Source organism: Melampsora larici-populina, assembly GCF_000204055.1.
Source record: "Melampsora larici-populina 98AG31 unplaced genomic scaffold MELLAscaffold_34, whole genome shotgun sequence".
NCBI classification, from domain to species: domain Eukaryota; kingdom Fungi; phylum Basidiomycota; class Pucciniomycetes; order Pucciniales; family Melampsoraceae; genus Melampsora; species Melampsora laricis-populina.
The window spans coordinates 728,461-744,878 of record NW_006768798.1 but is presented as its reverse complement, the minus strand read 5'-3'; the positions used below and the strand labels follow the sequence as shown (position 1 = coordinate 744,878).

At 41.6% G+C, this 16,418-nt stretch overlaps 2 protein-coding genes across 2 annotated transcripts; one reads left to right on the top strand and one right to left on the bottom strand.

Annotated features, from left to right (window-relative positions):
* Nucleotides 1–397: 397 nt before the first annotated feature.
* MELLADRAFT_109159 (uncharacterized protein) lies at nucleotides 398–2,987 on the bottom strand (the record flags this gene model as incomplete). The annotated part of the gene is made up of 9 exons (XM_007413012.1): nucleotides 398–502; nucleotides 579–673; nucleotides 752–849; nucleotides 915–1,155; nucleotides 1,251–1,295; nucleotides 1,373–2,028; nucleotides 2,131–2,247; nucleotides 2,349–2,406; nucleotides 2,507–2,987. 9 exons carry the CDS (start codon nucleotides 2,985–2,987, stop codon nucleotides 398–400), a joined length of 1,896 nt encoding a protein of 631 aa, XP_007413074.1.
* Nucleotides 2,988–5,177: 2,190 nt separating this feature from the next.
* On the top strand, nucleotides 5,178–7,949 carry MELLADRAFT_109158 (family 47 glycoside hydrolase; the record flags this gene model as incomplete). Its single annotated transcript, XM_007413050.1, has 15 exons — nucleotides 5,178–5,364; nucleotides 5,446–5,488; nucleotides 5,573–5,624; nucleotides 5,699–5,764; nucleotides 5,866–5,913; nucleotides 6,001–6,168; nucleotides 6,260–6,356; nucleotides 6,436–6,592; nucleotides 6,646–6,713; nucleotides 6,925–7,025; nucleotides 7,102–7,191; nucleotides 7,366–7,589; nucleotides 7,682–7,700; nucleotides 7,783–7,840; nucleotides 7,912–7,949. 15 exons carry the CDS (start codon nucleotides 5,178–5,180, stop codon nucleotides 7,947–7,949), a joined length of 1,416 nt encoding a protein of 471 aa, XP_007413112.1.
* Between the last annotated feature and the right edge of the window lie 8,469 nt (nucleotides 7,950–16,418).

Below are 16,418 nucleotides of genomic sequence, written 5' to 3'. Positions count from 1 at the left end.
TCACTCCTCTTCTTGACACCCTGAATAGATACTTCACATCTAAGCTTTGTGTCTGCTAACTTCAACTCTCTTGTCACACACGCGCGCTTTCTCTTTCTCTATCAAGTATTTTTTCAATAAGCTCAATTAGTGGAGATGGATTCAAAGCCTAGAACAACTCTTGTACTTCTTAATCAATATATCCACAAGATTTCGCTTCTCAAATTTTTATACAAAATTTACATATTTATCAACATAAAACCAAAAAAAAAAAAAACCAAAAAAAAAAGCAAGGTCTCAATAAAAAACTCCTTCTTGTCCTTTTTTTGCTTCTCAAACTCCTAATCATAGCGAAGAAAATTAAATTCATTCACTTCCTTCAAAATAAAAAAATCTATTTTTTTTTCCTTTTTCTTTTTCATGCCTGTGCTCTTCTAGATCTTCTTCTTGTTTTGAGATCTGGTCGACGTTGTTTACCTTGTAGACCAATAATAGTCAGAGCAGCTAACAGTACAGCTCCACCCTAATTAAATCAAAAGTATGTCTCACAATCAGCAAAGCTCATGATTATCAATTGTGACTAAATAAGGTTTACTGACCTGGAAGATTAGAGATCGATACATATCACGAGGGGTAGGTCCATCATCACTTCCTTGTAAGGCTTCCATGATGACAGAGAAGAGTAAAGCGACACCTGGATATTCCAAAGTGACGATTCAGAAGGTCATTAGATTTTATAACCTTTGAAAGGATATGAAGTGAGATGACTGACCACTAGCAGATGTGTACAAGAGCGCACTAGAGAACTCTGGTCTCATGGCCGTATAAGTCACATCCGCAGCCAATTCAAGAACAATAGGTACAGTCATGCTAAAATCACAGATTCGTCAACATCGTCCCTCCTTTGCTCTCGGTCAGTGTTGAACTCTACTCACAAGCTAAAGACTCCGATCAATATATTCGTCAAGTGAATTCCACCCATATCACGTCCTTTGACAATCCAAATTAATCCAGCATATGCTAAACCGATCAATGGTCCAAAAATCTTCACAAGCTGAACGCATATCTTTGGACAGGAACGGCCCATGAAAGGTAACAAGACAGTTGCAGCGATTACTCCAGGGAAGATCAAAGAGGCGACAAAGAGCCCAGCCTGAGTTGAGTCAAAACCATATGCTGAAAGTTTAAAGGTAAGCAATCAGTTGAACGATGCATAAAACATGTCTGATGAACATGATATCATCGTATGAAGAAGAATAGTGTCTACTCACGGATATAGATTTGATTGATCAATGTAGTGTAAGCAGTGAAAGCCCCTAATATCACATCATCATCATCAGCACAACTCCTCAAAGACGAATGTGATGGATTTAGCAGCCAAGCCGAAACTCACCCATGATGACTGCAAATAGAATTGCCAACAGCGCCAAATCAACCCGACTCTTCTTGGAAAGTTTACCTAGACTCTCAGAGGATACCGAATGGTCATCGTCGGTCTCCGAGTTAAATGTATTGGGACGTTCCAATTCGAATTGAAGAGCCGAGTTACGACGAACAACAGTGACGGTAGCTCGACGAGATAAAGCAGGTTCTGATTTCTCCTCGACATCTGTTGTGGATTTTTGACGTCCGCCAAAAAGAACCCTCCAAGAAGCGCCTGATGAAAGTCTTGGAAGTTCACAAGTCATCGAGGGCGGAGTAGGTGGTTGTGATCGAATGAAAAGTACCGTAAAAGAGAAAATCATTGTGACGATGGCGATGATTAGGAGAAGTAACCGAATTTCACGATGAGTAGAAATCTCTGGTACGATCTTTGGAACCACTAAATCTGTTATCGCTTGGCCCAATGGGTTTGAGATCGCTATCAACATTGTTGCTGCTAGTCGAGATCTCGGCGTGAAGAAGAGTTCACTATAACTTGGACCGATGATCTGTAACATAGGTTGAGCTACTCCTATTAACATCGATCCAACAAACAGTAAGAGATATGGTGGCATGATATAATCATCGGACTGAATGTCTGGAACACAAGACGCCGCATATCGTAACCTTGAACATGACCATATCAGGGAAAGAGATTAATTCACAGGCAGCGACTGATATAGTATCCATGATTCAACGAGGCAACCAACGAAAGAGTTGAATACGTACCAAGCGCCCAGTGTCATTGCAATAGCCGCCATTGCACAAATACCTTGGATTGCACAAGTCTCAACTAGTGATGGCACTGTCCATCCCAAAATCAAATACATCACCGCAAAGATGTTTCTGGTTGATTTTAAATATATATATATCTCAGTTTCAATGGGAGGTGCAATCTGGTGTGAAAGGATTTGTTGAAGAATCAAGATGATTGGAACCTGACTTACGAAAGCCAGTTTACTCTTGTTACCGATATTGAAAAGAATTTCGAACTTTGCGAGGTAACTTTTTGATGATAGAAATTATTGGAACCATGTTAGTATGAGATTGCTTTAAGCAAGGGTGTATTATAGTCAAGAGAAGCTTTCAATAAAATGACACGTACTAGTGGTGAACAAGACAGCATTGGCGGCTGTGATACCGTTAAGGAGGGCAAGGATAAAGAGCCCCACAAATCTACGTTTGTAAACTTTGTAGGCTTTCATTGACCCATAGGATTCAGCAGTAGGAGTGCCAAAGTCCCTGTTTCTTGAACTTTCGAATGATTTTCCATGCTCATGACCATTTCGCGGATGGGCCTGAGGAGTTGCCGCATTTTCTGGGCCAGGTAAGATCTCTGGGCTTCTCACCACAGTGGAAATTTCAGGATGATCGTTGGGCGAAGGCGCATGGGCGGTGTTGGGACTCTCAGTATTTTCATTCGTGCGCTTGGAAGACCAAAATTTACCGCGAGACTTGGACTTTTGAGGGCTGGGAGATCGAGTGTCTCCTGGGCCTGGTGTAGATTGGGGAGATGTATCTTGGGCGGAAGTAGGTCGCTCCATGGATTGATAGCTTTCTGCACTTGGTGGACCAGCTGTTGCCATTGTGCTTATCGGTGCAGGCTCGATAGAGAGTGTATTGTTTAGGTCAGGCGGAATTGCTTTTTGAGCTTGAATAATGATTGGATTAAAGAATTCGAGCAAAATATGTGGTTGCGATCTTTGGCCTTGGCTAGAGCCTAGAGGTAACGTGAGATTGACAAGTATAGAAGTCAGTTAGTAGTCACGAATTGATGATCGAAAATCGTGTTGTTGTTATGTGTATGGTGCTAGATCAATCACAGATCAGAAAGAGCCTTGGAGTGTTTAAAGAAGACTATGTGCATTTCGAGCACTTAGGAGAAGATGAGACTCTGATGACATTCACGGGACTCGTGTTGCTTTCAATATCAAAGTGAACGAAGACATGAATGGATTGTAGAAGCACATTGAAGAACATGTCTTGATCATGGATGTCCCGGGACGGATGTGGCTCGTTGACAAGGCCTGTGGTATGACGAGACCAGGTGATGAGATGAGAAACGCACGCTTACCCAATAAAGCTCGATGAGTACTTCGACACTCCAAAATTCAAGCAAGAGCTGTCGCAGAGCAACCTAATAGAAGGATCTTGAGGGATGATTGCGGAAGGAATATCACCAACGAGAAAGCTATGAGAGTAGAATGCTCTGAAAGTACGTGGAACCAAGGAAGAAGAAAGTGTGTGGAGCCAGTGAGGAAGGCAGTGAGGGTTGTTAACTTCGAGGCGCATATATGCGAACCTATGCCAACCTATCGACCCAAAATGAATCAATCAATTTGGTAGCACACTATCAAAGTTGATCAACATCATGACCGAGGAGGAGCAGTCGTCGGTCAGCATCCTACGATTATTAAAAAATGATCGGCTCCTTGGGCTCTACACATCAACTCAAGCCTCACCCAAGAGATCTCTTGATCTTTTCGACGTCGGCTTCGATCCAGAGGAAATGCTCTCGGGGTATCGCATCTTCCATCAAACCCGGAGCCTGTCGACTTGTTTCATTTTGTTTGTTAATCACGATGACTGTGGTCACTTCACGGGTACCTATCTGATTTTGCAGGTGGGAGTTTTGACGAACGCTAATAAGTGGCTACTCTCCGGACTTCATCTGAAATCCAAAGCTTCAGAAAAGTGACTCCCTACACAACACAGAGTGGAGCAAAGCATTCAAGTAAATTTCGACTCTGGAGTTTCCTCCACACGGTATCTCATGAAACATTTCTCACAGATCTAATCTTTGTTTGGTTCAAAATAACGAAACCTTATAAATTGAATCGATTGAGTGTTTCTACACTCAAGATGAACTGGGATGAACTTTTATTGATGCACCATTATGCTGATCGGTCAGAAAAGATACCCAATCAAACCGATCCGATCTTCCAAGGCTCTGCCCCTAAAAATCCCATAAGCTGAATACGCCCCAACCGCATACCTAAATATGTCAATTATTCAGTTCAACAAGAGTCCAGAAATGATGAAGAGGAAATAACTGGTTGTTACTGCAAAAAGAAATAACAGATCAGAATTGTTTGGAAATCTCTGTTGTGGTAAAAGTTCCATGAGAATTCATCAGTCTCCCTGACCTAAGAGTAACACATCAGACCTTGAAACAAACACATGGCTAGTTTCTCTGGTCGAATCCGGAATAATTTTCTTAAAAAGACCTTGAACCTCTTGACATCTAAAAAAAGGCGCTGTAACGTAAAGTGAGGTTTGTGTGTGAGGGAAGCGCCCAAATGCGAAAAACTAGATAATAACACTTATCTTTGGAGTGTTCACGTCAGGATTTCGTGATTAGAAGCACCGTGGCGAGATTTTCAAAAAAGACATGATTCTCAAAAGAAATCAATCTTTGTTGAGATGGCTGTGTACCTTGAAAGAACAAGAACTTCTTGATACACATAAGTTGAATGTTTCCTCTTGTTTTCTGGTCTTCTAATTCCACTCGCGGAGTAATCTGAAATGACGTTATACGCGACACTTGGAATCATAGTTTTTGCGCTGCAAGTCGACATTCGCGCGCGCCACATTTGCGCGCCACAAACCAACAAACTGGGCAGATTGCACACCCAAGTTGATTGCCGGCTCACATCAACTCTCAGGCTGGTCTCCTCCATCATTCGTTACACTCAGCCAACACGCCAACTCCGATCTCTTTCACTTTCAGCTCCGTTCAGAGTTTTGTCGAACGATCTTTTCTCACATCGGCTAACATGCTTCGTGTAACGCTTTTGGTCGCACTTTTTCCCTTCATGCTCTTTCGAGTTGAATCAAAGTTTCAATTTCAAAAACCGGGACTAGGTCAATCTGCCCTCGCCGCATCCCGCGCGGAAGTTGTCAAGCACAAGTTTCAACAGGCTTATGCCGATTACATTCGCTGGGGATTTCCTGCGGACGAAGGTATGTTTACTTCCCGGGATTCATAAACGTCATTTGAAGCCTGTAGTACTCAGCATGCCATTTGCTAACCTTAATGTGCAGTGGCGCCGCTGTCTAAAAATGGCTCAAACACACGTAATGGTTGGTAAGTGGATTAACGTGGTCTGATGACTGCGGATTCCTTCGCCATATATCTTCTCTTTGATCTCACTCCGCGTGCGTTATCCAGGGGGGCTACCCTTGTAGACAGCTTGGACACACTTTTCATGATGGGTCTACATGTGAGTGGCATAAACGTGCCATTCTAAGTCTGATGCTGATTATGATGAAAAACGTATTGCACTTCTCAAAAAAGGACGAATTTGAACACGGTCTAACACAGACAGCCAAAATTGATTTCAGTCGCAGTTATGTCAATGAGGTAAAGAACTTTGGCAAGTACAAAAGGAAGGAGGAGGCCTTTTTGGAACCCTCTTCTACGACAGTGTAGTAATAACTGACGACTATCGTACACTACTACAGACCGTATCGGTATTTGAGACCACAATTCGATACCTTGGCGGAATATTGGTACGCCTGTGTTCGTCCTAGGCTTGGCGTCCATAAAACGTAGAAACACGTGAATATAAGACTGATCGGAAGCTTGGCCCATCGCAGACAGCGTATGAGCTGAGTGGGTTTACCCGAAAAGACTTATTGGATCGAGCCTATCAACTGGGCAACAAGCTGGCGTATGCATGGTCACATCCGATACAACAAATTCCTTATGGACGTTTGAACTTTACAACAAACACACCAACAATTGATACCAACAGTGTAGCAGGTGTTAGTGCCAGAGGCTACCCTAATTATCTGATATGTAATTTTTTTGCCCTCGATATATTTCCTGAGTCTTTTCTTCTTCTTAAAAAAACAGGCTGGGACACTCATCTTAGAGTTCGACCGCTTGAGCCACTACACTGGAAACGACACCTTTCGCGCCCTGGCGGACAAATCTATGAAAGCCATTATGAGTAAGCACATCCAATCCTCTTCAGAGACCAGCTGGATCAAAATTTCACTATCCTGAAACACTATTGCCTTTCGCAACAGCTTTTCCTGACGAATTTCCGGGGTTACCTTCTCTGGAAATCTACCCTGGGAATGCTAGCGTTGCTGGTGACTACATCACATGGGGTGGTGGCATAGAGTTGGGTAATCAATCCTTATTTGTTCTCCCATCAACCACATGTCGACTTACGGTTACACAGTTACTTGATGAGATGCTTATTTAATTTTCACTTTTTACCTTGTATACCATAGCTCATACTTTGAATATTTACTGAAGTATGCAATGCTAACAAACAATCGGGACCCTCGGTATCTTGAAGGTTCTGAATTACCATTATATTTTTTTATGGAGTGATATCTTTTTCGGAGCACTGACATGTTGTATCGAAATATGATAATGCCGGCGAGCAGAGTGGAAAAAAGCAGTTTACTCATCGATTCAGAATTTATTGACAGTGTCCAACGGACACACCTACCTCATAGATTTTTCCAAAAGCATGGAGGGACCGCAATACATATTTTCCCATTTAGCATGCTTTGTTGGAGGGAACTGGCTCTTGGGTGGAAAGCTGATTGGCGATGAGACAGTAGTCAATTATGGTATACAATTGATTGATACTTGTATGCACACAGTTAAGTACACCAACTAGTCATCTCCGCTCCCTTGATTTGCTTATGCGATAGTTTCTCTTGGTTCTTTTGGAATAGTATACAAGTACGGAGACTGGGCTAGGTCCTGAAATTCTGCACTTTCTCGGACCCAAGGGAGAGGTGACTGGGCCTAATATGACTGCAGAGGTATATCCATTTCAACCTTCTTTTGTAGTACATATACATGCATCAATATTTTAGCGGGTTTCTTTCTTTCACATAGGATCGACAATTCAACCAAAAGCACGGCTTCTACATTTCAAAGTCTTCTTACATATTACGGCAAGTCTGGTCTGTCTAGTTACAATCCAATATACTTAGATCCTCCCAGCTTATAGGTTCCGTTTTCTGGTATGCAGACCCGAAGTCATCGAGTCGGTTTTTTACGCATGGCGCATGACGGGCAAAGAACGTTATCAGGAATTTGCATGGTCCGCTTTCCAAGCTTTGAATAAGTATTGTAAAGCGTCGGCTAGTTATGCGGCCATAATGAATGTCAACGATGCAAGGAATGTCACTCAAATCAATAGATCTGAAAGTTTTTTGTCAGTCACGTTCCTTCCTGATCTGGACCTTCAAAACAGAGCAGATTCTCACTTTTGTGGTCTTTTCTCATCCACTGCGCTTGTAAACGCAGCTATGCTGAGACATTTAAGGTAAGGAAATAACCCCATACAAACTTGCATAAGCTCGCAATGATAGAGCTAATATCCGAGTCTTTGATCCCCAATTTCACAGTATCTGTACTTAATATTTGCCCCGGCGTATCATTTTTCACTCGATGAATATGTGTTTAGTAAGCTCCCAATGGCTTTTGAATCTTGCAATTCAGATTCTGACGTCACATTGGCTCTCTCTCTCCTTTAGACACTGAGGCTCATCCATACCGCTACACTTATGGTTAACAAGAAACCTCTGCTCGATCCAAGTGTTGTTCCTTGTGAAGCTATCAAATGTTACTACATATGCTATATAGTTTATAAAGGTTTTAATTCTCTCTGAGAGTCTCTAGGGGTGAATGCATATGAACCCATGGCATAGCGCCGCTGATTATGCTCGATTCTTGGTGCCATCATCATTTTATTTATTCTGAAGAGTTGAAATCAGTACTGGGTATTGATGCAAGGATCAATTGGAGTGGGCTTAGCCGTCCACATCTTAGTGAGATCATTAGCGATATCGAAATCATCATCTGTATAGAAGGATCTTTGCTCAGCAATGGTTCAAGACTTGTTATCCTTCTGATCTCTCTATTGCCTTTTCCTCATTGAAAAAATTACTATTCTAAAAAGATTCATCCATATCAATTATAAAAATTCTAGGTATTTTCGTTTTACATCATTGAAATACTATAGGGGGCGTGAGAATTTTGCGATGTCGATTTTGAGATGGTTAAAGTTCGCAAATCGTGAAGATTGCAAAAGTGTATTAACTTTCGTATGCACCTAAGTCTGTGGACGGGCAAAAATGGGCAAAAACCAAAAATATGGCTAATAGCGCTAGTGTAAGTTAAAGAGCTTTGTTGGATACTAATCACAACAAGCGAAAGAATACACACCTAATAGCGCTAGTGTAAGTTAAAGAGCTTTGTTGGATACTAATCACAACAAGCGAAAGAATACACACCTGACGATGCGAAGGTTGGCGAAGATGGTTAGGAAGGTTGTGGACAAAATGAGAAGTAGCAAGAAAGAGTGAGTTATTTTCATTCACGAGCAACATAAAAGAGAAAAAGTGAAAAAGGAAAAATAGAGAAAAGACAAGAGGCAGACCTAATAGCGCTAGTGTAAGTTAAAGAGCTTTGTTGGATACTAATCACAACAAGCGAAAGAATACACACCTGACGATGCGAAGGTTGGCGAAGATGGTTAGGAAGGTTGTGGACAAAAGGAGAAGTAGCGAGAAAGAGTGAGTTATTTTCATTCACAAGCAACATAAAAGAGAAAAAGTGAAAAAGGAAAAAATAGAGAAAAGTCAAGAGGCAGACCTAATAGCGCTAGTGTAAGTTAAAGAGCTTTGTTGGATACTAATCACAACAAGCGAAAGAATACACACCTGACGATGCGAAGGTTGTCGAAGATGGTTAGGAAGGTTGTGGACAAAATGAGAAGTAGCGAGAAAGAGTGAGTGAGAAAAAGAAATACAAGGCTACAAAAGACGCTATTTATACAAGAAGTCTTATAAGGGCCTACAAAAACATCACACAGTTCACGCTACAATATCTCTATGTCTCAGCCATTTCATTATCCATCTCTGCTAACACGCCATCAAGTACATAGTCACTAGTCCAGTTCTAGGTTTGCTCATTATGTCAGTTATAACTAAAACAGGGACAAGTTTAGTGTAACGAGAAAAGTAAAAGTAATCTGGTCAGAAATGAGATAAAATGTTGCCTAGGCCAGATTAACTACAAAACCCCCCCTCATTAGCTAAACTGCTGTCCTCAATCAATCCAAGATCTCGTTGGAATTGTTGAAGTTTAGACTTGTCGAGAGATTTGGTGAGTATATCAGCAATCATATCATTCGTAGAACAAAATTTGATATCAATAATGTTGTCCTGAATTTTCTCACGTATCCAGTGAAAATGGATTTCAATGTGCTTAGTGCGACTGTGAAATACAGGGTTACAAGACAGGGCTATTGACCCTTGATTGTCTCCGAAAAGAGTAGTTGAAACCAGTTGATCATATCCAAAATCAGCCATTAACCTACGAACCCACATTCCTTCTTGTCCAGCATCAAGGAAACCTTTGTATTCAGCTTCGGTAGAAGAAAGTGCAACAGTTGGTTGTTTCTTGCAGCGCCAACTAACAGCACCTCCTTTAAAGATAAATGTGTAACCAGAGGTTGACCGTCAGGTAATTGTGCATCCATCCCAATTGGAGTCTGAGAAAGCAACAGGTTGTCCGGTAAGATCAGGTTGAATTTTTAAGAGAGTTTCATTTACAGGTTGAATACCATAAGTAAGACATAATGTGCTAGTGCCACGCAAATATCGAAGGACCCGTTTGAAATGTCCCCAGTGCGCCATAGTTGGTTTTTCCAAAAATTGAGATAATAGGCTAACTGGGTGAGAAAGATCGGGTCACGTACATTGAGATAGATAGTTGAGGGAACCAATAGCACGTCGATAATTGAGTCCACTGGCTCTAAATTCCAAGACTTCATCGTCAGTGCCAGGCAGAATAGGTAAATTGGATTGAAGTGGAGTCCTAAGTGTTTGCAGTCTTCCATCCCATAAACTTTAAGTAGTTCATTGATATATTTTGATTGACAGATAGCAAGAGTTTTCGTTTCCCGGTTTCGCTTAATTTGCATACCAAGCATGTTCTTCACAGGGCCTAAATCCTTAATGCAATAATCAGCTTTCAAGGCGTCCAGTACCCAACCAATGTTCTTTCCAACTATGACAATGTCATCTACCCACATGTAAATAAGAATTCTATCACCCTTTTTACCACAGTAAATGAACAAGTAGGCATCAGCATTACTAACAACAAATCCGTGTTTATAGTACCAGGCCTTGATCGTGAGATACCAACTGCGAGAAGCTTGTTTCAATCCATATAAGGAACGTAGAAGTTTAAGCCAAAGTGATCCACAACGGGAAAGAAGAGCCGGTAACCATTGATGAAAAGGAGATAAATCTGGGAGTTGTTTGATCCAGTCAACAAATCCATCCGGTATTCAGATGTGGACGACTTCTCCTTCTCCGAGTTCAGAATTCAAAAAAGCAGTAATGAAATCAGCTTGATGGATTTCAAGATCTTCAACAGCTGCATGGCCAAAAAGTGCACGAAGAGTCGCAAGGCGGCCAGTAGGGGAGAAAGTTTCCTCAAAGTCCTTGCCTTCTTCTTGAAGATATCCACGAGCAACACAACGGGCTTTAAATTTGTTCAAAAAACCAGAGTCATCAAACTTTCGTGTGTAAACAAAACGAGTAGATATAGGTTTGTGACCATTGGGTAGAACATCGACTATTTCAAAAACATGATTCGCAGCAAATGAGTCAAATTCTTCAAAGGTAGCTTGCCTCCATTTAGTAGAGTGTGGAGTAAGAAGAGCTTTCGCATAAGTAGGCGGATTCGGTTCAAGATCAAGGGTTGAAAGATTGGCGGAATCGTCAATGGAGTTGCCAATAATGGAAATTAGTGCAGTAGCCGTCATTTGAGTATGGTCTTGTCGTAATTCTTTGGCAAGATCAGGACGGTGAAGTCGAACGCGTACGGGTTCGCGACCGAGAATAGCTTCTTCAGTGAATGGAACAACAGCAGTAGATGGGTCTTTTGAAAGAGATAGAAAAGGAAATTCAGACTTGTTGAATCTTACATCATGAGATGTTAAAATAGCTCCGGACAAGGGATCATAAAGCCGATAGTTTTTGGTGCCTTCTACAAACCCCACCAGAACTAGTTTCTCGGCACGGGGTCCGAACTTCCCTTCCCTTCCATGAGTAAGATGTCGAAACGCAGCACACCCAAAAATCCTGATGTGGCCGACAGAAGGGATAGAACCGTGAAAAGCCTCGTAGGGTGTCAAACCATCACAAGATTTGGAAACAGTGCGGTTCTCAAGATAGACTGCTGTGATGACAGCGGCGCCCCACATAAAAGCTGGCATAGATGCACAATGTAACATGGTTTGGGCTTTCTCATTTGTTGTCCGATTTCCTCGTTCAGAGAAAGGGTTTTGTTGAGGCGTATGAGATGCAGTGATGTCGTGAGTGATACCTTCATTTTTAAGATAATCACCAAAAAGATTGTTCACAAATTCCCCACCTCCGTCGCTGACTAGTTTCTTAACGACACGACCAGTGGTACGTTCAACCTGAAGTTTCCATTCTTTGAATTTATCAAGGGCTTCATTCTTGAAGCGTAAAAGATAAATCCAGCGATAAGAAGAGTGGCCATCAGTAAGCTTCATAAAGTATTCAAAGCCAGATGGAGTTGGAGGGTTGATGCGGCCAGAGAGATCAGTGTGAATGACGTCAAGAGGATTGCTGGGACAAGGAATTTTTCCAGAAAAAGGAACACGAGTAGATCGACTGATAGCACATGAATCGCAGAAATCCTTACCAGGGATCTTATCAATTCCATCAGTGTGAGAAGCAGTTGAATTTAGGTAATCATGATTGATATGTCCAAGGCGATCATGCCATAAGTTGAATGAAAAAGAGGAGTTATTATTGGAAGGAAATTGAATAATAGAAATGTTCGGAAAAAGTAGACGGTTTTTAACAAGTCCATCAAATACAAGTTTGTCGCCACAAATAACAGTAAAAGTATCGTTTCCATGATACAAAATTTGAGAACCCTTTTGCCATAAAAGTGAAAGTGGAATAAGATTGTAAGGGAGTACAGGAACGTGAAGTGCATTTTCAAAAATAACAGTTCCACCAGCGCCTTGAACAGTGACAACCCCTTTTCCAACTGCTTGAACAGTTCTTCCAACTTCTCCAATGTTGATGTTACAGATAAAGTCCGAGTAAGAAGAGAAGGATTCTCTGCTTGCGAACATTACATCAGAACAACCTGAATTGAGAAGAGTAGACACAGGCGTAAGTGAAACATTGAGAGCGGTAGTTGAGTGTAAATAGGATTGGGCTGACAATGGGGTATCCAAATCCATGCCAGCATACATAGCAGTTGAAACAGGACCAGAAGGCGTGACAGAAGATGAAGAAGCCACTGGTAAAGCTGGTGTAGCTACAGCAGCGGTAGTCTTCTTTCCACGGACCACGAGCGTAGGTTGGCTTAAGCTCAGGACGAGCGACCCAACATCTTGGTTCCAAGTGACCAGGACGCTTGCAATGAGTACAAATATGACCGGGGTTTTTGTTGCCGGTGGATATCATAGCAATTGGCGCTGATTCGTCGTCCATAGTGGCTTGTTGATGAGCGTCTTGTTCAAGACGATTTGAGACAAAATTAACATCGGTTTTCGAAGTCATGGAGTGAGAAACAACCCGAATGAAAGATTCCATCGAGCAAGGGAGACGTGCAAGAATTAAAACAATGAGGACACGTTCCGGAATTTCAAGACCAACACGAGAAAGAGTAGCAAGTGAGGTTCTAACTTCACTGCAGAATTGAACAGAAGTCGTATACTTGATGTGAAGAAAAGTGTGTAAGATATGAGTCTGATGAAATACATTGTTCGGCATGTATTTATCTTTAAGGTGTTTCCAAAGTCCCGCACCCGTTTTTGACGTTCCTGTCTTGCTAGAGAATTGAGTAGCTAAAGCTAAATTGTTCTCATCCAAATGTCGGACAATGAAATCATAAGCCTTTCGTTCTAATTTCGCATAGGTGACAAGTTTGTCGGCTGGTGCGTTGTCCTGCAGAACATAAGACCCATCCGTCACACTAAATATATTTAAATTGTCCATTTCACTCTCCATCCAAGTAGTCCAAACATTATAGTTCTTATCAGTCAGTTGCATCCAAATTGCAGCAGGAGCCGCGGCTAGCGCAGTCGTCGCAGAGGCAAGTGGATCCATCACCGAAGTCGCTTTGTAAGTTTGTAAGGTTTTGGTTGAAGTTGTTTCTGATGATGATGTCTGTTTGGTTTAAGGTGCGTTTGATATTGAGGTCTGATCAGTTGACATAGGTTAGAGTACTGATAATGTTTTGTATGCACCTAAGTCTGTGGACGGGCAAAAATGGGCAAAACCCAAAAATATGGCTAATAGCGCTAGTGTAAGTTAAAGAGCTTTGTTGGATACTAATCACAACAAGCGAAAGAATACACACCTAATAGCGCTAGTGTAAGTTAAAGATCTTTGTTGGATACTAATCACAACAAGCGAAAGAATACACACCTGACGATGCGAAGGTTGGCGAAGATGGTTACACTGCACAGATGTAGTATTTTTCGGCTATGCAAAATGATTAGAATTAATGTCAAAAATGATTAAAAATGCTATGTTAATGCATAAAAATGCACCATTAATGCACCATTAATGAAAAAAAATGCAGCATCAATGCAGAAAAATGCAGTGTTAATGCACATGAAGAATGAATGCAGAATTCCACCTTTTTCAATTTTGTTTGTCCTTCAGGTCAATCATTTTTCACTTGGGAAAAATACTACATTTGCCCAGTGTTAGGAAGGTTGTGGACAAAAGGAGAAGTAGCGAGAAAGAGTGAGTTATTTTCATTCACAAGCAACATAAAAGAGAAAAAGTGAAAAAGGAAAAAATAGAGAAAAGACAAGAGGCAGACCTAATAGCGCTAGTGTAAGTTAAAGAGCTTTGTTGGATACTAATCACAACAAGCGAAAGAATACACACCTGACAATGCGAAGGTTGGCGAAGATGGTTAGGAAGGTTGTGGAAAAAATGAGAAGTAGCGAGAAAGAGTGAGTGAGAAAAAGAAATACAAGGCTACAAAAGACGCTATTTATACAAGAAGAAGTCTTATAAGGGCCTACAAAAACATCACACAGTTCACGCTACAATATCTCTATGTCTCAGCCATTTCATTATCCATCTCTGCTAACACGCCATCAAGTACATAGTCACTAGTCCAGTTCTAGGTTTGCTCATTATGTCAGTTATAACTAAAACAGGGACAAGTTTAGTGTAACGAGAAAAGTAAAAGTAAATTGGTCAGAAATGAGATAAAACGTTGCCTAGGCCAGATTAACTACGAAATTAACCCCGCCGATTTACATACAATCTTCTGTTTGGAATGTATGTAAGAAATACAGTCGGAAACAAAAGGTCCGAAAAGTATACCACCGGAATACCTTTGTTGAAATTTCCAAACGGACATTTCCAACATCTCAACCTGAGCCCCAAGCCCAAAATCGCGGGTAATAGCGATCCCGACCCCGAGCCTGAAAGGCAGGCTGTCAACCCTAGCCCTACCCGAGCCCTACCCGCCCACTCTCCGAGAGGCTGGGAGCATCCCAAAGCTCGACCCTACTACCCTAGGGTACCCGGAAGGCTTCGGGGCCCGCGGTCAGCCCGCGGGGCCCCGAAGCTGAGTTTTAGTGTTGTGCCTTCTTGAAGCTGTTGTAGTAGAATTCAAGTATCCTGTCGAGTTTGAAATATGTCATAGGAGTGCCAAGTGATGTCACTTCTGCCTTCCATGTGAGATTCATCCTGATTCATCACATTATAATGGAGACATTGGTACAAGTTTGATTGAAAAAGCAAAAACAAAATCAATAATCAATTGATTTCTAAACTCCATAGACAGGCTATTGCCTACTGTTGCTCAATTTCCCTTATCGTCATGTCATCTGGTACCTCTGCTGCAGCATCAACCCCGGCTCTTCCTATTGTTGATCAACCAGGCGATGAATCTACTATAGTTGAAGGACGTAAACGTGGCCGAGTCAGGTTTGTTTGGTCACACTTCACAAAGTTCCCCGGATCAAAACGAGGAGAAGGCTATAACCGATGTAACTTCTCTGACCCTATTACTGGCAAGGAATGTGGTGCGAAGATGAAAGAGGATGCCACGGGAAGTACAAAGTCAATGAAGACTCATTTAGAAGGTCACAATATTACTGAACATAGTGAAAACTTAAGCAATCAATCTAGTCTTGATGGATTCTTGAAGAAATTCAAGGCCGAACCAGTTGATACACTCAACATTCAAACTTTAAAAACAGCAATTTCCTATTTTATAGCCGACTGTGACCTTCCTTACGCTATTGTCAATAGGTTGTCTTTCAGAAAGCTTCTTCTACTTGCAAATCCTCAAATAGGCAGCATGCTTGTACAGCGTCATTCAATTGCTCAGCACTGTAGAAAGGTCTATCAGAATTTTGAAAACTACATAAAGGATGTATGTTTTGCTGAAGCGTCCTATGTGGCCTTCACCCAAGACGCTTGGACCTCGCCAAATAATCATGGGTTTTTGGGGATTACGGGTCATTATATCTCAAAAGATTGGAAATTAATGGATGTGGTGATTGGAATGCCGCAAATCGAAGTTTAGTCTTACAACACTTATGTGATTCTGTTTTATCAATTGACATTTGATCAAACTGTTTTCTTACTTGACCACAGGTGCCCATGATGGTGAAAATTTCACCGAACTAATTCTCAAGTATCTGAGAAGATACAATTGTTGTTCAAAGATCTCTGCCTTGACTGCGGACAATGCAAGTGTTAACAAAACGATAGGACGTTTGCTTTTGGAAGAGCCTGATATTGAATTTGAAGAGGACCAGCTGCTTGGATGCTGTGGTCACGTAATCAATTTAGCTGCGAAGGAGGGCCTTAAGGTATTTGGAGATGATTCGGATCTGGATGAAGACCATGTTCCTCCAACATTAGCTATGATTGTTGACCCCCCCGACAATGCTTCAGTTGATCTAAGTACAATCTACGCACGTGTTCATGGGCTAGCCATATAC